Here is a 22,029-nt window from a genome sequence, read left to right as displayed (position 1 = left end):
GTGCTCCTCCTGACCTCACGGAGCACTGCAGATAGTCACCCTGAGTTCCTGCTGTCCATCAGGAAAGGGATTTAGTGTCACGAATTTGTATCGTAACAGAAACTGATCTGATTGTAAACGCACCATGCAACGAAATTTTCACAGGAAGATGGTGGACCCACGTGTATGATATATATGGTCACTTTCATAAATAATTAGGGGACATACGAAAATCGTAGTAAAGAGTAATCCCAAGTTTTAAAAAACCTGGGTGAGGTTGTGTTTCCGTATGTATAATTTATTTGCATTATAAATTTATTACATTATTATTTAATAAATAATTAAATTTTATAAATTTGAATGAACATCCAGCATAGTCATTTATTTTCGTTAGTTATGCAAATGAGAGTACATAACTTGCCCAAAAGTGGTCATAAAGTTTTGCCTCCGAGGTACAGTGCCCGAATATGAGACCCCAGTGTTTCTTGTGTGCATGGTGGTGCACTCTATCATCGAAGCTTGCAACTAATTGCAGCTGCCGTACTGCGTCCTAGGTAGAGCGGAGAGCTCATTTGAAAGGCGTGTTTCTTCGTTGTTTTTTTTATACATGTATGCGCGCGCACCATGCAACGAACACTTGCCAGGAGATGTAGCACAGTCAGCTGTTCACCTCCCAGAGGTCACGCGGCGGGGTGAGGCGACGAACAAATGGCGGCGGCGTCTCACGAGCCATTTATCCCCTCCTCCCCCCTGCCCCCTCGGCGAGACACGTCTCACCTTTCTCCCGGGGGACAGGAGACCCCCATCCGTCTCCTTCACGAGCCCCACGTGACAGGCAGTGCTGCCAACCTGCCGGGCGCGCGGCCCGAGTCAGGAAACATCTCGCGCGACTCGCGGTAGAACCAGGGCCGGTCCAGTGCGCGTCTTTGCAGCTGCGGCAGAATAACGTATCCTCAGGGGCATGCACAATTCCCGAAAAGATTCTAAGAGTAGCTGAAAGTTAAAACACCGTAGCATCGTATGTGTCTCGTGAATGGGTGAGTTTCTTTCAGGCCAATATCGATTGTTACAACACCAATCACAGCGAGTCAGTGCGGAAGCAAACGCGTCCTGAGTGGCTCGGGTCAAATAAGGCGACGACTTCCCTCGCAGACGTCCGCCAATCACAAGGAAGAAACCGCTGGTGTGAGTATAACTGGTTGCAGTCTAATAAGCGTTCATATTTATTCGTGAAAAATGCCTGCCCCTACTTATCCTATCTTAAAGAATAGACAGTAATCACGAGCAACCACATTTTAAAATGAATAAATAAAATAAAATAAAAAAGTTGCATGTATCGATAAGCTTAACAAGTCTGTTCTCATAATCCAAACTCCGAAGAAAATTTGACTTTATGTATGTTTAATATGCCACATAACAAATATTGTCACGCTACATTTAACATGACATATAAAAAAAATTGTAAGCTTTCCTGTATAATATCTGCTTTTTCAATTATTCACACCACTGTTTCTTGAGTGAAATTTCGTATTTTTCTACTTACAGATCATTTAATTAATATTCCAAGCAAACTGGAGACATCTGACTCGAAAAAATACACACATACATGTATTTAAAAAAATATTATGCTTCGCCAACTGTGTGTGTGCGTTGCGCCCACTGAAAAAAAACGCTCAAACTGACTGAACGCACAGACAAATCAGAGGATTGTAAATAAATGTGAGTTACTGGCTGCAACAGATCATGTCCCGCGCATTGTCTTGAATTAACATCTCCCTCACACAACATCCACCTGTCGTGGCCGGCAGATTTTTGCATCGCTTATCAGGTTTCTAGCATTCCTCCGTCGTGCCTCCTCATCTGACATGAACAAAATACCTTGTTACGCATGCTCTCGCACTACGTGCATGATGACGTTTCCGTGGCGCCTCGTTAAGAGTTTGTGTTTCTGGACGAATAAATGTGTTAACACGCTGCACACCTTTGTTTTCCATTCCATCCCTTGTGTCCCTCGCGTCAGACACGAGAGGTTACAACCTCGTGTGTATATTTGTATCTCTCCTTGTAGTCTTGCAGGCAGACTTGCTGGTGGCTGGGATGAGCGCGGCCACGGCAGTAGACGCGAGGTCTCCGGACTGGCAGCGGGGGTGGCGCAGGCCATAAGGGCGAGGCTACAGGCGCGAGGACGGGGGGTCTCGCCCCTCGTGGCAGGCGCGGAAGACGGGGCTCTCGCTCAGGACGCTGGTCCAGAAGTCGGGGCAGTCCCGGCGGCCCACCACGTCCAGGAACAGCTCTGCGGCGGCCTGCAGTCGGCGGCGCTCCTGATGGTGGTCGTCCCCCGTCACCAGCTCCGTCACCAGCTGCGTCACCAGGCGCCGCACCAGCGCCAGGGTCACCACGGCGCCGGAGTCCTCCAGCACCACCTGCGGCCGGCCGTCAGCCACATTCACCCAACCTGGACACGGCGTGTTGGGATACTTCCCGGAGCTCATCTCGATTTCTTTTTGTGATACTGCCAGGGGAGCGGACACTGTCATGTGCGCAGGCATGCGAGAGAGAGAGAGAGAGAGAGAGAGGGAGAAAGGGAGTGAGAGGAAGAGGGAGGGAGAGGGAGTGAGAGGAAGAGGAAGGGAGAGGGAGAGAAAGATGGAGAGGTAGAGAGAGGGTGAGAGAGGGAGCGGGGGAGGGAGAGATTTAGAGAGGGAGTGAGAGGAAGAGGGAGGGAGAGGGAGAGAAAGATGGAGAGGGAGTGAGAGAGAGAGGGAGTGAGAGGAAGAGGGAGTTTGAGGGAGAGAAAGATGGAGAGGGAGTGAGATAGAAAGGGAGTGAGAGGAAGAGGGAGGGAGAGGGAGAGAAAGATGTAGAGGGAGTGAGAGAGAAAGGGAGTGAGAGGAAGAGGAAGAGGGAGGGAGAGGGAGAGAGGGAGTGAGAGGATAAGGGAGGGAGAGAGGCTGGTGGCTACACTTAGAGATCCCCGGAGCGACACGAGAGTGAAGTGAAGAGGTCGGGTGAGCTGTTGGCGAGCGATAGCGGGCGACGAGACACGGAACGGCGGACGAGCAGGCGTGTGGGGACCGGCGGGGACTCACCCCGTGGCGGATCCACTGCCAGACCTGCGCGCGGGAGATCTCGGCGGTGGCGGAGTCCTCGACGGCTCCCCGCAGCGCGAAGTGGCCCTCCCCGCGCAGCCAGTGGCGCGCGAACAGCAGCGCCACCGCCGCGTTGTGCTTCAGCCCCGCCGCCGTGGCCCCGCCGCGCGGCACTGCCAGCAGGTCCCGCGGCAAGATCTCCCGCCCCCGAGCCGCCGCCGGCGCCGCCTCCCGCCACAGCTGCGAGCAGAGTGTGCACGTGCCGACCGGGCGGAACAAGGCTACACGCGAATAAATATTATGTGTATCAATAATTTAATATATTTTTATTAATATCATCAATAATTATAATTAATTAAGAACTTATCTCATCAGAAAACACAAAAAACGTTGTCAACTACCAAACTGCCATTACAAAAACTATCTTCACTCTAGCCGAAAACTAAGAAGCGAGCGTTCTTACAGTTCCACGCGCTGTCGCCAGGTTGCAGCAACTAACAGGCGAACTACACGAGGGGACTGATATAAAATACTGACATAAAATTTAAAAAAAAACATATTTTTTGAGGTTATGTTCCCGTATGTATAATTTATTTCCATTATAAACTATTACAATTTTAATTAATAAACTAATTCATTTCAATAAACTTTCATCATATTTATTGATTTTCATTATTTGAATTTTTTTACTCAATTTAATAATTAGCTATTATTTGTGTTTTATAATATTCATAATTTTTTTGTCAGTTATGTAGGTTTTTTATGTTGTGCAGTGCAACCAGCTATGACGTTTAAAAAAAATTTTCTGTAAAAAATTTCTACATTGCAAACACCATTAAAAGATTGCTATGGCAACTATTGAATGTATCAAATACATTTTTCGAAACAATGCCAAATATTTCTTGTCGCACTTAAGAACATTGGGGTCTGATTTTAAATTTTTATTGATATTTTATAATCACATAATTTGTTAAAAAACCAATAACTTCACTAATAAAGGTACTAGGACGAAACAAAGCTTAACATCCCGGTCAAAAATCTGAAAGAAATATTACTGTAGACATTTATTGTAGTGATAGAGTTGCTGTAATATAAATGCACAATTTTACAAATATAATATGTCAATATTCATTATTATTTCAGTTTCATTTTCAATTTTTGACGTGACAACGTCTAATAAATCGATGAACGCCGGCTGCACGCACGAAAAAGTGTCCCACTACGGATGTCCCACTACGGATGTGTCCTATTTGCTCATTGTACGCATGCGTAGCATTTCTCTTCATGCTCATTGTAGGGCCTACGCATGCGTGGCATCTCTCTTCCACTCGATTGAAACGATCATCGATTTGACTTTTCAATCAAATTTTCGTCGTTTGAATTATTAATATTATGTAATTTAACGATTGTCCACCGATTTTCAGCACAATCGGTACAGTTATTTAAAAGTAATGTTGAATATTCAAATACGTTTTGAACCAACAATGGTGTTTTACATTTACACATAATAATGCAAATTACAACCGGGATCTTTTGCACAATGATTTAAAAAATATTGTAACACATTATAAATAAGTTTGGTGTATTTGGGATGCGTATTTGTTATAAAATCCAGTTATAACAACGAAATTATATTATTCCCCTACCGTGAACAAAATTTTTATAAATGTATATATAACATCTGAAACAATTGATTTTCGAATATGGCCTCGTGGGTGAGCGATCAGCGGCGCTATATTCTATCCGTAATATTTGCCCATGTACCAGACATCCGCTTCCACCAACTAAACACATGTTTCAATAAACTACTCAGAGCAACACTCGGCAAATACAAATACGTAACTAATATACAGCTCCATGCCCTCGCACACACACAATCACCCAGATCACTTGTTATACAATACGCAGACAGATTCTTCAAGAATGCAGCACAACACCCGTCCACACTTGTACAAAACATTGGCAAACACGACATCAACAGACCTTACCCTTACACACTCATCACCGAGTACCATCCAGGCAGACCACCCTGAAAAGGGTGGCAAGCAAAAAGATACCATCCTAGGCCATGAAACCTAGTGTAGTGCACCGGACACCCCCCCCCCCCCCCCCCCCCCACAGTGCCAGTGCGACGCAAAAGCCAATGGACGCCCACCACAGTGCCATTGGCTGAAAATAATGTATATAATGCATATTATGTGAGTTGTCCACCTAAAGTTATGTAATATCCTCACCTCATCAAAACTTATCCTATGTATATATTTATCTGATTTTTCAAGTGTTTTCCTGATGTGTGCAAAAACTCACCACAAAAAAAATAGGGCTGATAGCCCCAGACAAGAGACAAAGGTTTTTAAACTTTCCTTTGAATAATATCTGCAAAACTTATGTAATTTTCTGTAAATATTGTAGTGTTTATAAAGTGTAACCATAAATAATAAATGTGTTTTTTGGCAAAGGAGCACCTGGTGCTGGCATGCCACACTGTCATGAAAATGTAAATTTGTATCAATGTAAAATAAAAATCTTTTGAATTTGAAAAAAAAAATTGAAAAAATATTCTAACTGTAAGGTTGTCGGTTAGAATCCCGGCAGGTGCGAAACTTTTTTTTAAACTTGAAAAAATAAATACGACGCACGTAACATTTCAAAAGTAATAAATATATTTGAATAATGAATGCAAATAAAAGTAAATTTATTAATTAAATTGTACATTTCATTTCACTCCTTTGTATCCATACAAAAAAAATCGATAAAAATGATTCAATTTTATTCATAAAAGTATGCAGAGGTAGATTTTATCATACAAAAGATAGAAAAATTAAAAAAAAATTGTTCTTCAAAGAATATAATATTTTTAATGCCTAAATGGTTTGGTTGCAAAAACCTATTACGGCTCAGTCTCAGGCCGAATATGATATTTCCTTTTCTTCTGGATCAATCATTTCATCAATGTTTTGTTATGATGTTGTCACGTTAAACTATCGTCCGTAAACCGACTTTACAGACATTTTTTTTTTTTACATTTTAATGTACTACAATCTGTGGATATGTGTTTGTAATATTTATTCCTTTATGAAATATTTACATTTAATAATTTTAAGAATGCAAGTTCCAGTACGTGTCATAAATAGCACACAGCTCACGTAATTTGCCAATATTAAAATATTTAAAATGTAAACTCGCTTTTCAGTCTTAATTAGTTCATGAATGAGTGATTCCTGCGTTTACGAGTCAGAATAATTTTCATTATAATAGGCAAAATTGTGTGCCTAAATTTTTTTAACGTAACTTTGCTCTAGTGAAGGAACTACATATGTACAACAAATATGTGAAACAAAGTTACGAAAAATTGGCCCTATTTTTTTATTATTTGTAAGTATATCATGTAATAAAATTATCTCCGGGAAAGCACGTGCGAGGCACATGAAAGGAAAAATATACTTTAAATGTAATCCCACAAAGAACAGGCGCTTTGATGTCGGGTCAAAGAGGGAAACCGTGAGTGAAAACCCACGTTAAAAAAAAAATGTTTTCACGGAATCCTCGTGGCTTTGATGTAAATGCAGCTCCGGTGCAGGTTATTACTATTTCCCCTCGATATCATGAGTAGTGCATTTGTGACCAAACAAAATTTTTCCTTTGCAGTTGACTTCGTTTCGATATTACAACTCCGCGGTCAAGGGTTACCATTCGCCTTCTTCAAAACTGAAACGCTAGGTCAACTGAGCTGAAACATCAAACCAGAAAGTGGTTGCATATACACGAATAAATATGTCATTTTTGGACGCATAGTTTTAAAAAAATTGTTCTGTCACATCACTGACGGCCTTCAGTTTTAAATCCACATCATAGGCGTATCGCAGAATTACTTCCCAGAAATCGGTTACTTTGATAAAAATATATATTCAGTGTCATTAATAGTCTACCTATGAATACATCCCTTGTGGGATCGGAGGTCTTTAAAAAAAAAAAAAGCATTTTAAAATTTTCAACTAAATTAACAATTTTTAGATGAAATGTACTTACACTAAAAATAAATAATATTTTTTTTTACCAACTACCATGGCATTATCATCAGTTTATAGTGTCTTATAAGAATGCAAATTTTTTGTAGTGTTTGGCAAGATAACAAGCAAAATTAAGTTATTTGTGTGTGATTCAAAAAGATGAAACATGTGCCACCATGCATATATCAAAGAGTAGTTGGAACATGTACCATCATTCTCATATCAAAGAGTAGTTGGAACATGTACCATCATGCTCATATCAAAGAGTAGTTTGAACATGTACCATCATGCTCATATCAAAGAGTAGTTGTAACATGTACCACCATGCACATACCAAAGAGTGGTTGGAACATGTGCCATCATGCTCATATCAAAGAGTAGTTGGAACATGTACCATCATGCTCATATCAAAGAGTGGTTGGAACATGTGCCACCATGCACATATCAAAAAGTAGTTGGAACAAGTACCATCATGCTCATATCAAAGAGTGGTTGGAACATGTACCAGCATGCTCATATAAAAGAGTAGTTGGAACATGTACCATCATGCTCATATCAAAGAGTAGTTGGAACATGCACCATCATGCTCATTTCAAAGAGTAGTTGGAACATGTGCCACCATGCAAACATAAAAAATAATATCTCGACTGCAACGACAATCACCAAGGAAATTCAGGTTTCTCATGTGTTTGAAGCACTCATTGTGAGCAGAGGTCGCGGGGAACTCCAGGCCTCCGCCAATCACACACCACTTAAAGCTGCAGTCCGCACAGGAATGTGTACGTTACGCCCTGGTTACCCAGTCCCGTTCCTAACGGTAACACAACTACAGCTCTAGATGTCGTCTTACCTCGTTCATGTACGGCACCAATCCGACATCGTACACCAAGAAACCATCAACGCCTGCTTCTATTTCTCTCCTCTTGGCCTCCTTCACTTTCCTCACAACTTCTTCACGCCTGCATTGGAATGAAGAAATGCCCCGGCATTATACAAATTGCGATAGGGGTAATGGAGCTATTCTAGTCTGGAATTGATGCCCTTCAATCGATGGGACTTTTTTTATTGAGTTGGGACTTTCAGTTACCTTGTAGCTCCTAAACATTGTCTATAATGCAATAGTGATAGAAGCTTTAGCAGAGGGTACATATCACACATCCTTTTACATGAATGTCCTTCCACGTCTGTTTCAGTGCTTAGATATTATACAGAAGTAAAAAAAAGTACAAATAAACGTTTCCTCACATAACACGTGTTTTTCTCTGATAAAAGTCGTTATTTGGTTAGATTAATATGTCAGTATTTACTGATATATATTAACAGATTTGAATAAGTGATTTCATCGTAGTGTAACTTCAGAAAATGCTTTTCTGGCTCTTACTTTGCAGAGTTTTTCGAGGAACTTTTAAAATTTACAGACTAAATATTATTTCATAAGATACTCCAGATCGCTAACTAATACAAACAGAAAAATCAATTGAAAACCATTGATTATTTAAAGAGGTAGTATATTAAATTTTTTCCTGATATTATAATGGCTCATTATTTTAAAAAAATTCATAATACAACCACGTTTTTTTATATTTTTCTACTAAAATAATCCTTATTCGTTATTTTTATAGACTTAAAAGCAAATTTTTATTTACATTCTAGCATGTGCATGTGGTATACAGTTCTGGGTTATCCGTTCGAATGTAGGCTTCATCTTCAAATAATTTATTTTTAATAATAATTTTTAAAGCAATACTAAATTGAGGTTCTCAGAACAATATATGCTGATTTAAGAGTGCTTCACTAAGAACACTTGAAGATGACGGCTACACAGTAACTAATGCTCGCAGCACGAGAGTGCCTCACCTGTCAGGGTCCTCCCCGCCAGGAGGTAGCAGCGCCGCCACCATGCCCCCCGTGGCTGGCGCGCCCCTGCGGTGAGCCGTGCGCACCACCAGCTGCAGGTAGCACTTCAGGAAGTGCTGCTCCATGCTCACGTACTTGCCGCGGTCCGGCAGCACGAACTGCGGCCTGTCCCCTGTGGCACCCTGTCTCCTTCAGCGTCCTGTCTCCTGTAGCACCCTGACTCTCGACACCGTGGCGGCAAGAAGTCGGTGAGACATCTCCATGGTCATCGCAGGTCAACAGCATTTTCTCACAAAGAATAGGACCGGTGTTCTTAGCTAAGTCGTGGGTGCAAAATTCGAAAACGAAATCAGTTTTTTCCCTGTTGTGCTCAGCTTTCTTGTGACACGAACCTTGCTGTGGCTTGCATTAATTAAAAAAAAAATCACATTAAGGATCCTCAATTCATTAATCCACCTTCGGGTATCGAAGGACGTTTGGCAACATTGCCGATGACTTATTCTCTAACAGGCAGAATCTGTTGTGTTTGTTGTCAGTTGCGTCACAGCACTGAGTAGTCTGACAGCATGGCGAGTGACTACCTGTGTTTATAGTTTAGTGAAGGTTTGTGTTTTGTGTTGATTCAGATCAAGAATTGCCTCGTACCTGCATAAATGGTCAAAGTTATTTCCATGTCTCTGTAGAGAGTTAACTCTGAGATCGCAAAACCCATAATTTAATCATTGTAAAAAAAGGTGTTATAAGGATTCAATTGATCAAGGACTCTAATAATTCACCCTTAGGTTTCTATGGAACACGTGTTTTTCACTCGGGTTATTATGATTATGATTATAAATTTGTATTTGAAGAATTTAGGAAGTAATTCAGGTATTAAAAAAATTCATGGATCAAATTATTCTTATTTTATGAACAATAAGCTAAAACATCGGAGCCTTAAGTTTATCCTAACTATGTAAAACCCTTACTTTAAATATACCTTCACTAATCCTATTATTTCAAAGACTATAAATATTTCAGTTTCTGGATTCTTACCAAATTTGCAAATGATGGAGGCCGCGTAGTCCCACATGCCGCAGTTGAGGCCCAGGGAGTGGTCCTTCAGGGCATACAGGATGCCATCCAGCTCGAAAGACGATAATATGTTCTCGATCAGCACACACGCCTTAATAGTACCTGAGAACATTGTTAAATGTTAAAGCTCTTTTTTTAAATTAAGACCTAGTATGTGATTAAGAATGACAAATTTCTAATAAATAACAGCATAAGTCATTATTAATACTGAACCTATATTAGTGTGTGTTTTTTTTTACCTTTCTAAAATTTAAAAAATATATGCCATAGTCTGAAGATTGTTATACCAACTGTTTTATTTGGTTTGGTGTTAAAATATGAACTACCGTATTGTTATGAACAAACTTCATAGCAAGTAATGTTACAATTGTATTGTTTGTTATTGAAAATTGGACTTCGTTAAAGCACAAAGCCCATTCCAATAGATTGCCTTGTTACCATTTACCTGGTAACTTTCTCCATAGGTTGGCAACCCGAGGTACGATCATTTTATTATGTTTTAATAATATGCTCTAGTAATTTTCATTAATTTTTATTTTAATTCTGTTGATTGTAATAGTCAGGTAAATTTATTTTGTAGTATTAAATTATTGGCCGTGTTAACAATTTTGGATTTATTTGCTCTTTCCCCGTCCTATACGCCTAATAATGCTGGGATTAACCATGCAGGGAAGGGTTTCGTGCACCGTTGCATTGTGCTGGTATTGGCCAGCCATTGCAGCTATTGGCGCCATGACTAACTCCTCTCATTCTTAATTCTAGACTATAAGCACTAGATAAGTATTAGAAAACCCTGAGCTCTGTCATTGTGGGGTGCAATAGGCTCTGCATTAAGTGTGGGATGATACAGAAAACAGAGGACGGTCTGGACGAGGGAAAAAGGACAGGGTAGAAAGAGCAGCAGGTAACTGCTCCCTGGTGATGGAGACAGCAATGTCGACGGGAAGGTCGGTGAAAGCTACGACCCGGAATCCGAGCTGCTTCAGTCGCCAAGAGGAGTTTCTCCCCCACCACGTGTGCTGGATTGCACCGACGACCAGACGGGACTCACCGTCAGGGGCGTAGCCAGGGGTGGGGGGGGGGGGGGGTTGGGAATACAAAAAAAACCCTCCCACTTAGCACCAAATCATTAATTTATTTCTTATTCATCACTCAAACAAATTTCATATTAAAATTAATAAAATTTTTACCATTACAATATTTAAATTTAAGTACCGAAAACTGATAAAATAGCACTATTTTACATCTTAAAATCCAAATGTTCCCGGGTGAGAACAACCCCCGGATCCCCCCGCTTTAATACGGGGGGGGGAAGGGGCATGCTTCTTAACACCCCCCCATACACAAATCCTGGCTACGCCACTGCTCACCGTGAGACAGCCCAGCGCGCCGCTCGGCCCACGAGAACACGTCGTCCCAGAGGCGGGCCTCCTCGGCGCCCTCCAGCTTGCTGAGGTAGAAGAAGGGCCCCGCGCCCTGATTGGCCAGGCGCGCGCCCACGTGGTGCGCCAGCAGCGCGAAGTCGAACAGCGGGGCGGGCACCCTCCTCCCCCTCACCTGCCGCGCGCGGCAGCATAAGAACACGAGGCTCGTTTCCCACAGCGACGACGGGAGACCTAAGATGCACATAAAGTTTTGACCCTGCCCGAACACGCCCGAATAATTCACCTTCGGCCAACTTCGGGATTTGCTTTATTTTCGCGCGGGAAAAAACTAATTCAAATATTAAGAGTGGTCGGTTATGTCAGCTACATTAAAAACACTTTTAAAACACTATGGACGGTTAGTTAGGTTAGTATGGCCACATTAAAATGAAAATAAACCCGAGGTTGGCCGAAGGTGAATTGTTCGGGCAAGTTCGGGCAGGGTCCAAACTTTATGTGCATCTTAGGTCTCCCCAGCAAAACGACACACCCTGGGTCAACCATGGCAGGACACAGCATCTGATTCCACCAGTTAAACGCCACAGTCAAAAAATTCCCCACCCCCTTTCGAGGATAAATATACGGTGAGGATGGATACAACTTGAGCAGAAACTAAAACACACACACACTCTTCAGAAACCTTCAAAATCAAGCTCTGCATCCGGGGAAAGACAGAAAGTCTCCGACTGGTCTGATAACTTGCAGAGAAAATATGCCATCAAATTGTCAGCTTGTAAATTTTTAATTATTTTTTGTGGTTTATTTTTACACGTTATGCGTGATAGAAATTTGCCAATAATAAACTTATAAAATGCTATGTGATCAAGAAATTTTCAGGCTGGAGAAAAAAAAATTAAAACGTGGTATCAACCAATTTTAATTCAAACAACTTGATAGTGTACAGACCGGTGAAGGCTGAAGTTCCAAGGCTGCCAAAGACCAGTGGCAAGGAAAATAGAGTGGGGGGGGGGGGGCGCCTAGTTCTCAGAGAAAAGAAAAATAATATAATGTACATAGTCAGATGTTTTTCTTTCAAGAGAATAATTTAAATGTCGGTTTACGTAGAAGTGGTTAAGCACTAAAATATTTTATGTAGCGGAACTGGAACTATTTTATAGCTGACAACAAGTCGCCATTCGTCTTCCAAAATATTTAAAAAAAATACTCCATACTCCTATGTATAAACCCCCCCACCCCTTTTTTACAAACTATCATATGGGCGCCCTTGATGGAGTCTAACTTTTTTTTTTCTTCAAAAATGCCACCAGAAACGTTCAGGTCTCCAGAAGCAGTTTTCTAAAAGACCAGTTGGACAATCTTCCTCTGTGATCCCCGTGACTTAACGCCCTTCTCGAAGCACGCGCGGAGGAGGGGGGCTGACTCCAGCGATGCCTGGGGCACGCAGTCCATCGCTCAGCGCCGTGTGACGTCACTTACCCCCCCCCCTCCCCCAGGGACAGTAGTTCCGCCCGAGGCGCGCCGAGGAACTGCTGGTTGTCTCCACGGAACAGTGGTCGGGGTGGTAGGAGTGTAAGAGCAACCGCTTCCTTCAGGAAACTTTCCCCGTTCTGCGACGACAAATTTATTTCAGCGGACAAGAGGATTTACCAGCAGTGACGGACTTTTTTTCCCTTTATCTTTCTCTCTCTCTCTCTTTATCTCTATCTCTCTCTCTCTGACCGGAGACGAAAAAACTGTCCCAGTTAAAAACACTAGGCGAAAAATTCTGTTTCCTTTGTCAAACGGATTTAGGTTGTTTATATGAAGTAGCCTCCGAAAACAGTAGCATTTGGGACTCTTTCAATGTAACTACAGGCCTGATCCTTTCCTTAGAATTCTTTTTTACATTATTTAATAAACTATTTGGCACCGATGATAATAAAACAGTTTCTGTTGGAATTGTTTTGAGGACTATGCCGTCCGGTGTTGACTACCTGTCTTAACAACAAAGCAAATTACACTCAGGTAAATACGACGTTGTTCGAAATAGTTACGTAATCCCACGAATGTTAGGTTCAAAAAGTATACAAAATAAGTCTTGTTGCCTTTTGAGTCATAAAATTTTAGGAATTCTGTATACCGCAAGATGTGTCTGAGTAATAAAAAAAATTGTTTGTCTGTAAAGTCGGTTTACGGACCATAGTTTAACGTGACAACGTCATAACAAAACAATGATGAAATGATTGCATACTTTTATGAATAAAATTGAATCATTTTTATTTTAATAATAAAAGAATAAATAATTGAAATTACAATAGTAATCAGATTTTTAAAATGCAAGAATAATTAACCTTTATTGCCGAAATTGTTGTTGTAATAAGCAATGAAAAACACATTAACTTTTCACTTCACTTTATAAACAGTCGACGAAACAGTTCACGTGTAGATGTAAGTTGTGTGCTGCCGCTGTCTTTCTTCTACTCGGACGCATAGGCCAATCGAGTGGAAGAGAGATAGATGTGGCGCAAACGTACAATGAGCGTAACAGGACACAGCGTAACGGGGAAATGTGCGTAACGGGACACTTTTTCGTGCGTGCAGCCGGCGTTCATCGATTTATTAGACGTAAAGTCAAAAAAAATTAAAATGGTTTCGCACACCCAAAGTGACCCTACCTGCGAGGCATTGGCTCCACCCAGAGTACCACTCTACTGTCGTGACTGTAATGAACTGAGACAGTAGACGTTTCCATAACTTTACTGCGTGAACACCAAAATTTGACTGAACGCCCAGCAGGCCATTCTTTTACAAGACAACAAATTCACAACACGGAAATTACACCAACTTTACAATACTAAAAACACACATACCAACTATAACATATACAACACCTACCTGTCAGGCATTGTGCTCCACCCAGAGTACCACCCTACCTGCCAGGCACTGTGCACCACCCAGAGTACCACCCTACCTGTCAGGCATTGTGCTCCACCCAGAGTACCACCCTACCTGCCAGGCACTGTGCTCCACCCAGAGTACCACCCTACCTGTCAGGCATTGTGCTCCACCCAGAGTACCACCCTACCTGCCAGGCACTGTGCTCCACCCAGAGTACCACCCTACCTGTCAGGCATTGTGCTCCACCCAGAGTACTACCCTACCTGCCAGGCACTGTGCTCCACCCAGAGTACCACCCTACCTGTCAGGCATTGTGCTCCACCCAGAGTACCACCCTACCTGCCAGGCACTGTGCTCCACCCAGAGTACCACCCTACCTGCCAGGCACTGTGCTCCACCCAGAGTACCACCCTACCTGTCAGGCATTGTGCTCCACCCAGAGTACCACCCTACCTGCCAGGCACTGTGCTCCACCCAGAGTACCACCCTACCTGTCAGGCATTGTGCTCCACCCAGATTACCACCCTACCTGTCAGGCATTGTGCTCCACCCAGAGTACCAACCTACCTGCCAGGCATTGTGCTCCACCCAGAGTACCACCCTACCTGTCAGGCATTGTGCTCCACCCAGAGTACCACCCTACCTGTCAGGCATTGTGCTCCACCCAGAGTACCACCCTACCTGTCAGGCATTGTGCTCCACCCAGAGTACCAACCTACCTGCCAGGCATTGTGCTCCACCCAGAGTACCACCCTACCTGTCAGGCATTGTGCTCCACCCAGAGTACCACCCTACCTGTCAGGCACTGTGCTCCACCCAGAGTACCACCCTACCTGTCAGGCATTGTGCTCCACCCAGAGTACCACCCTACCTGTCAGGCATTGTGCTCCACCCAGAGTACCACCCTACCTGCCAGGCACTGTGCTCGACCCAGAGTACCACCCTACCTGTCAGGCATTGAGCTCCACCCAGAGTACCACCCTACCTGTCAGGCATTGTGCTCCACCCAGAGTACCACCCTACCTGCCAGGCATTGTGCTCCACCCAGAGTACCACCCTACCTGCCAGGCATTGTGCTCCACCCAGAGTACCACCCTACCTGTCAGGCACTGTGCTCCACCCAGAGTACCACCCTACCTGTCAGGCATTGTGCTCCACCCAGAGTACCAACCTACCTGCCAGGCATTGTGCTCCACCCAGAGTACCACCCTACCTGTCAGGCATTGTGCTCCACCCAGAGTACCACCCTACCTGTCAGGCATTGTGCTCCACCCAGAGTACCACCCTACCTGTCAAGCATTGTGCTCCACCCAGAGTACCAACCTACCTGCCAGGCATTGTGCTCCACCCAGAGTACCACCCTACCTGTCAGGCATTGTGCTCCACCCAGAGTACCACCCTACCTGCCAGGCACTGTGCTCCACCCAGAGTACCACCCTACCTGTCAGGCATTGTGCTCCACCCAGAGTACCACCCTACCTGTCAGGCATTGTGCTCCACCCAGAGTACCACCCTACCTGCCAGGCACTGTGCTCCACCCAGAGTACCACCCTACCTGTCAGGCATTGTGCTCCACCCAGAGTACCACCCTACCTGCCAGGCACTGTGCTCGACCCAGAGTACCACCCTACCTGTCAGGCATTGTGCTCCACCCAGAGTACCACCCTACCTGTCAGGCATTGTGCTCCACCCAGAGTACCACCCTACCTGCCAGGCATTGTGCTCCACCCAGAGTACCACCCTACCTGCCAGGCACTGTGCTCCACCCAGAGTACCACCCTACCTGTCAGGCATTGTGCTCCACCCAGAGTACCACCCTACCTGTCAGGCATTGTGCTCCACCCAGAGTACCAACCTACCTGCCAGGCATTGTGCTCCACCCAGAGTACCACCCTACCTGTCAGGCATTGTGCTCCACCCAGAGTACCACCCTACCTGTCAGGCATTGTGCTCCACCCAGAGTACCACCCTACCTGTCAGGCATTGTGCTCCACCCAGAGTACCAACCTACCTGCCAGGCATTGTGCTCCACCCAGAGTACCACCCTACCTGTCAGGCATTGTGCTCCACCCAGAGTACCACCCTACCTGTCAGGCACTGTGCTCCACCCAGAGTACCACCCTACCTGTCAGGCATTGTGCTCCACCCAGAGTACCACCCTACCTGTCAGGCATTGTGCTCCACCCAGAGTACCACCCTACCTGCCAGGCACTGTGCTCCACCCAGAGTACCACCCTACCTGTCAGGCATTGTGCTCCACCCAGAGTACCACCCTACCTGTCAGGCATTGTGCTCCACCCAGAGTACCAACCTACCTGCCAGGCATTGTGCTCCACCCAGAGTACCACCCTACCTGTCAGGCATTGTGCTCCACCCAGAGTACCACCCTACCTGTCAGGCATTGTGCTCCCCCCAGAGTACCACCCTACCTGTCAGGCATTGTGCTCCACCCAGAGTACCAACCTACCTGCCAGGCATTGTGCTCCACCCAGAGTACCACCCTACCTGCCAGGCATTGTGCTCCACCCAGAGTACCACCCTACCTGTCAGGCACTGTGCTCCACCCAGAGTACCACCCTACCTGTCAGGCATTGTGCTCCACCCAGAGTACCAACCTACCTGCCAGGCATTGTGCTCCACCCAGAGTACCACCCTACCTGTCAGGCATTGTGCTCCACCCAGAGTACCACCCTACCTGTCAGGCATTGTGCTCCACCCAGAGTACCACCCTACCTGTCAGGCATTGTGCTCCACCCAGAGTACCAACCTACCTGCCAGGCATTGTGCTCCACCCAGAGTACCACCCTACCTGTCAGGCATTGTGCTCCACCCAGAGTACCACCATACCTGCCAGGCACTGTGCTCCACCCAGAGTACCACCCTACCTGTCAGGCATTGTGCTCCACCCAGAGTACCACCCTACCTGTCAGGCATTGTGCTCCACCCAGAGTACCACCCTACCTGCCAGGCACTGTTCTCCACCCAGAGTACCACCCTACCTGTCAGGCATTGTGCTCCACCCAGAGTACCACCCTACCTGCCAGGCACTGTGCTCGACCCAGAGTACCACCCTACCGGTCAGGCATTGTGCTCCACCCAGAGTACCACCCTACCTGTCAGGCATTGTGCTCCACCCAGAGTACCACCCTACCTGCCAGGCATTGTGCTCCACCCAGAGTACCACCCTACCTGCCAGGCACTGTGCTCCACCCAGAGTACCACCCTACCTGTCAGGCATTGTGCTCCACCCAGAGTACCACCCTACCTGTCAGGCATTGTGCTCCACCCAGAGTACCACCCTACCTGCCAGGCACTGTGCTCCACCCAGAGTACCACCCTACCTGTCAGGCATTGTGCTCCACCCAGAGTACCACCCTACCTGTCAGGCATTGTGCTCCACCCAGAGTACCAACCTACCTGCCAGGCATTGTGCTCCACCCAGAGTACCACCCTACCTGTCAGGCATTGTGCTCCACCCAGAGTACCACCCTACCTGTCAGGCATTGTGCTCCCCCCAGAGTACCACCCTACCTGTCAGGCATTGTGCTCCACCCAGAGTACCACCCTACCTGCCAGGCACTGTGCTCCACCCAGAGTACCACCCTACCTGCCAGGCACTGTGCTCGACCCTGCAGAGGGGTGCTCACCATGACGTGGTCCTCCACCAGGTTCCAGGCGCGCGGGCGCAGCATGAGCACTGGCAGATGGTCCACAGCGGCCACCCCAGGCAGGCTGCCCTCCACGCAGCGGCACACGTTGTGCAGTCCGCCCAGCTGGTTCCTCCAGGTGGGGCAGTGGCCGTCGTCCAGGTCTACCTGCGCCCAGGTCACCGCCCGCCTGCCCTCGACACCTCCACATGCGGACTGCTTGATCTCGCTGGTGTCAGCAAGGACCCGCAACTTCTTATTTTAATAATTCTTACTCGGCAACACCGGATGGACGGGGGTACTAACTCTCCGGGTACCTGGGCCTCACCTGCACTCCCGACACCTGGGCTCGCAGAGCGGCGACCAGGTGCGCCTCGTCGGCGGGGCTGACGTCGCCCAGGTCCAGGCGCCGGTCCCTGAGCCTGGGCGGCAGTGCTGCCACCCGCCAGTCTCCTGCGGGGGGCTCGCGGAACGTTGGCAGCCATGCCTCGCCGCGCGCCGCGCACCGGCGTGCGAGCCGCGCCGTCTGCAACTACACGCCAGCCCCGGCTGGTCCTCAAGGTCACAGCGTGCCCGCACGGGGAGCTTCTATCATGTGCCTGCCTAGGGGGAGGTGGGGGATACAACCACCCAGCCTGCAAGGTCTTTCCTTTGTTGTAGGAATATGGTTGTTTGAAGTGAAACTTCTTTGGGTGCGATGAGAGTAAAATTTAAATGCCAAATTTTAATGCAACGCTTTCGTTAAACATTGTTGTGAAACCTTTCTGACGCGAAAAGGACACAGAATAGGTCCTTGGTCAATAAAATATAAAGAGAACACTATGTCATATACTTTTCTTGGGTTATTTTACGTTCTCCTCTTTGTATGATAGAGCGAGGGCGTACCTCATCCGCTCGTCGGTCAAACGCCGCCACCAGCTCGCACAGGTAGTCCACCGCCCCCCGCGTGAATAGGGCGGCGTGTGCCGCCTCCAGTCCCGGGGGCGGGCCTTGTATCTCCACTGCCTGCACGTGGGACAAGCGTGCTCCGTCGGTATCATCAGCATACTAACACATACACTCATATATACACAATAACACATTTATTGCGGGTATAATTATGCCACCCGCAAAGCCCTGCCATTCCTATCTATTATGTAATGTGATTACCCCTGAAAACAGACAAACCGCCAGACACTGAAGATTCGCCGCTTGCCTGCCCTCATGGCCACGCCGCGTGGAGCTTGTCACGTGACATATACATATATATGCATATGCATTTACAAATATATACACATATACACATATATATGCTCATTTTTATCACCTTTAGAAGTGAAATTTTTAAAAACCTGTAAGAAAATTCAGGACGATGACGTCATCCGATCGTAACGAACAGTTTCACGGAAACTGCAACGACCTTGAAGAGAGCATTGCTCTCGCATTTGAATGGCGGCGCCGAGCAATCGAGTCTCCACACCCTCGTGGCTGCGGATACACCAAGTGCGCACTACACGCCTCTTAACACTACGAGAAACTGAGGTTTCAGGTAATAGGAGTTTGATAAAAACACAGCTTATACTGCATGTCATAAGAAAACTTAAGAACGGACACTTTTGACATCGGCTGTGAGCGGAGGTGGAACTACAGCCAGTCTGCGAAGTCCACTTCTGCATCGACCACATAACCATGAGTTATTTTATGAATATCCTTGAATTTTACTTATAAGTTATATATTGTATGTATTCCTATTAACCTAACGTGCCAAACTATACAGCTAGTGATGGTTATTATTATTTTGGAACATCATACTCGACTCGTGTTTTCAAATAAATATATTTGCGTAACATCAACACATAACTATGCCGTTACACAATATTTCACTGGTATGATGAATTATATTATTTGGGTTCGTATAGCAAGTAAAGCATTCCCTTAAGACAAAACAGATTGTTTGAAATAAAACGTTCATTATGTGAGTAACCAAAAGCTATCAATTATTTAATCGAGTCAGATATGTCTCTCCGTGCTAACGCTTGGGAGGTTGTGGGTAACAGGCGAGAGGAAAAAAAGTCTAATTTGATAACAACAAACACGTTACAAACAATAAAAAAAAGTGGTTGAAGAAAGCGAACTGAGAGTGTTGCTATCAGAAAGAAAAAGGTCGGAAGAGCAAGTAGAAGGGGGAAAGGATAAAACGATCTTGCTTCGTGATTGTATCTCCGAATAGTCAGCAAGAATTTTTTTATCCTTTTACGTTTGGCACAGAAAAAAGGAGGGTAAAAAAACAGTTTCATAAAAACGTCACATCCAGTTCTCTGGTACAGCTCTTGTGATAGCGCCGAAAGTTTTGCACGGGAGTTTAATGGAGGGGGGAAGTGGGAATTGAGGGGGAGGGGAACGAAGTCAATGAGAACGCTTCGGTTGAAACAAACCAGAGGGCGTAACGATGAAAGTTTTGCCACCGTCTTTCCGGCGACGTGTCCTAACGCTAGCCAAATGAAACGAATTGTCTGAGTTCTGCAGAGTGTGCTGAACGCTAGGCGCTATTTCCGTGCTCCTGAGAAGCACGGACTGCATTATTCTTGGTGGCTCACAGTCAAGTTTGTATCCTGCAAATAATTTCTGAAGTTGAACGAACATAAAATCTATATTTTTAATGAAACCAAACTTCAAGTCTAGTCCGCAATATAAAGTTACGATTACCTCTATATAAGAGTAAATTATGGAAAATGACTTTATGAAATCATAACCAAACAAACACACTAGAATTTTTCAAAAGCACGTTCAAACATCCTTTGTTAAAAAATATTTTAAAAATTATATACGTTATGTGAATGGTGTTAACCTTGTATGCTAATTTTGTTTATTATTTTTATATTTGTAAGTGATTTCATAATTTAGTTTGTATTTTATTTCATTTGTAAGTAATTATTGTTTATCATGGCTATAGTTCTAATTGAACTTATCTTGCATGTATCTACTTTGTAAGTATCTTTGTGGTTTGCGTAAGACAATGAGGCATGCTTTAACCACGCCACATAAATTAAGTGAATAGAAATAAATAGAATCACAGCAAGCTTGTGCCGCCGCTCTGTCGCACATGAATGATAACCTCTTGTCTTATCAGGAGCGAGGCTGAGAGATGTGCGATGCTGGTTTGTTTTCGTCGGCTCCGGAGATAAGAGACTCGGTGTCTGCAAGCCAACACTTCTTCCCTCAAAACGACTTCAGGGAATGTGACTTATTAATTTGCAAACCGCGTTGTCGTTGGTAATTTTGTATGAATATTACTGGTACCCAAAGATCTTTCTTATATGTGATTAGATACGGAAAATAATTAGTTATCTAAAAAAACACATTTCCCATCTTTTCACTCCTTAAGGTTGACATTATAGAATTATATTTAGCCTTACTAATAAAAATTTTCAATAAAATCCTTCCAATAGTTTTCAGTTGATGCTACAACAGACAAAAAAATAGAAGAAATTTTAATCGATATTTTTTTATTTCTTAATAGTTTTTTCATCATATCATCCAATGAACAGAATTTTTACCTCGAACAGTTTTATTATTAATATAGAGACATGCAATTTTGAATGAAGTTTGAAACCCTGGTAAAACGTTTATGGGGAAAAAAAATATTACAAACATTACTTGAACAATCGAAGAATGCTTCGTTTATTTCAGGTTAATTCTTCTTTGAAAAATCCCTAAATAATGCAATTTCTGACAGTATGCTGCTACATTTAACTTTCTCTGCTGGTCGCACATGAATCAGTGAGATGATTTTCAGGTGATTCTAGACCTTTAAGGCTTGTCGAATAACCTGCGCTCCAGTGAAAAACGTTCGCTCAGTTTACGAACATTTGCAGTCAGTGCTGTGAGTAAATATCGAAGAGTAAAACGCATGTCTGTGGCGATCTGCGTTACGCCGTCACACGTGTTTCTTGTCCCGAGTTGAACGACGTCGGGGCAACGAATCATTCAGTGTGCGGTGCGTCTCATCATTAGCGCACGGCCTCTGTCCTCAAGGACATCTGCCGGGCGATGCAGCCCTGGCGTGAATTATAGAGACGACCCTATCGATCGATTCCTGCGCGGAGAATCGATACACTGCTTGTTCCAGCTCGCT

The 22,029-nt window shown here is 44.8% G+C and overlaps 1 protein-coding gene across 1 annotated transcript in view; it reads right to left on the bottom strand.

The window, feature by feature from the left end:
* Positions 1-256: 256 nt before the first annotated feature.
* Positions 257-22,029, bottom strand: part of LOC134536486 (uncharacterized) — a 41,245-nt gene continuing 19,472 nt past the window's right edge. Inside the window, exons 7-15 of the mRNA XM_063376207.1 lie at positions 18,801-18,920; positions 18,244-18,447; positions 17,916-18,083; positions 11,377-11,563; positions 9,968-10,108; positions 8,936-9,107; positions 7,929-8,037; positions 3,069-3,308; positions 257-2,402 (exon numbers count right to left, since the gene is read on the bottom strand). Of these exons, the coding sequence (XP_063232277.1) occupies positions 2,151-2,402; positions 3,069-3,308; positions 7,929-8,037; positions 8,936-9,107; positions 9,968-10,108; positions 11,377-11,563; positions 17,916-18,083; positions 18,244-18,447; positions 18,801-18,920 (1,593 nt within the window). The 3' untranslated portion in view covers positions 257-2,150. The remainder of the gene's footprint in view (positions 2,403-3,068; positions 3,309-7,928; positions 8,038-8,935; positions 9,108-9,967; positions 10,109-11,376; positions 11,564-17,915; positions 18,084-18,243; positions 18,448-18,800; positions 18,921-22,029) is intronic.

The sequence above is a fragment of the Bacillus rossius genome, chromosome 11 (assembly GCF_032445375.1).
Source record: "Bacillus rossius redtenbacheri isolate Brsri chromosome 11, Brsri_v3, whole genome shotgun sequence".
NCBI lineage: Eukaryota > Metazoa > Arthropoda > Insecta > Phasmatodea > Bacillidae > Bacillus > Bacillus rossius.
The sequence above is the reverse complement of the archived record's forward strand: the minus strand, read 5'-3'. Positions and strand labels throughout refer to the sequence as shown.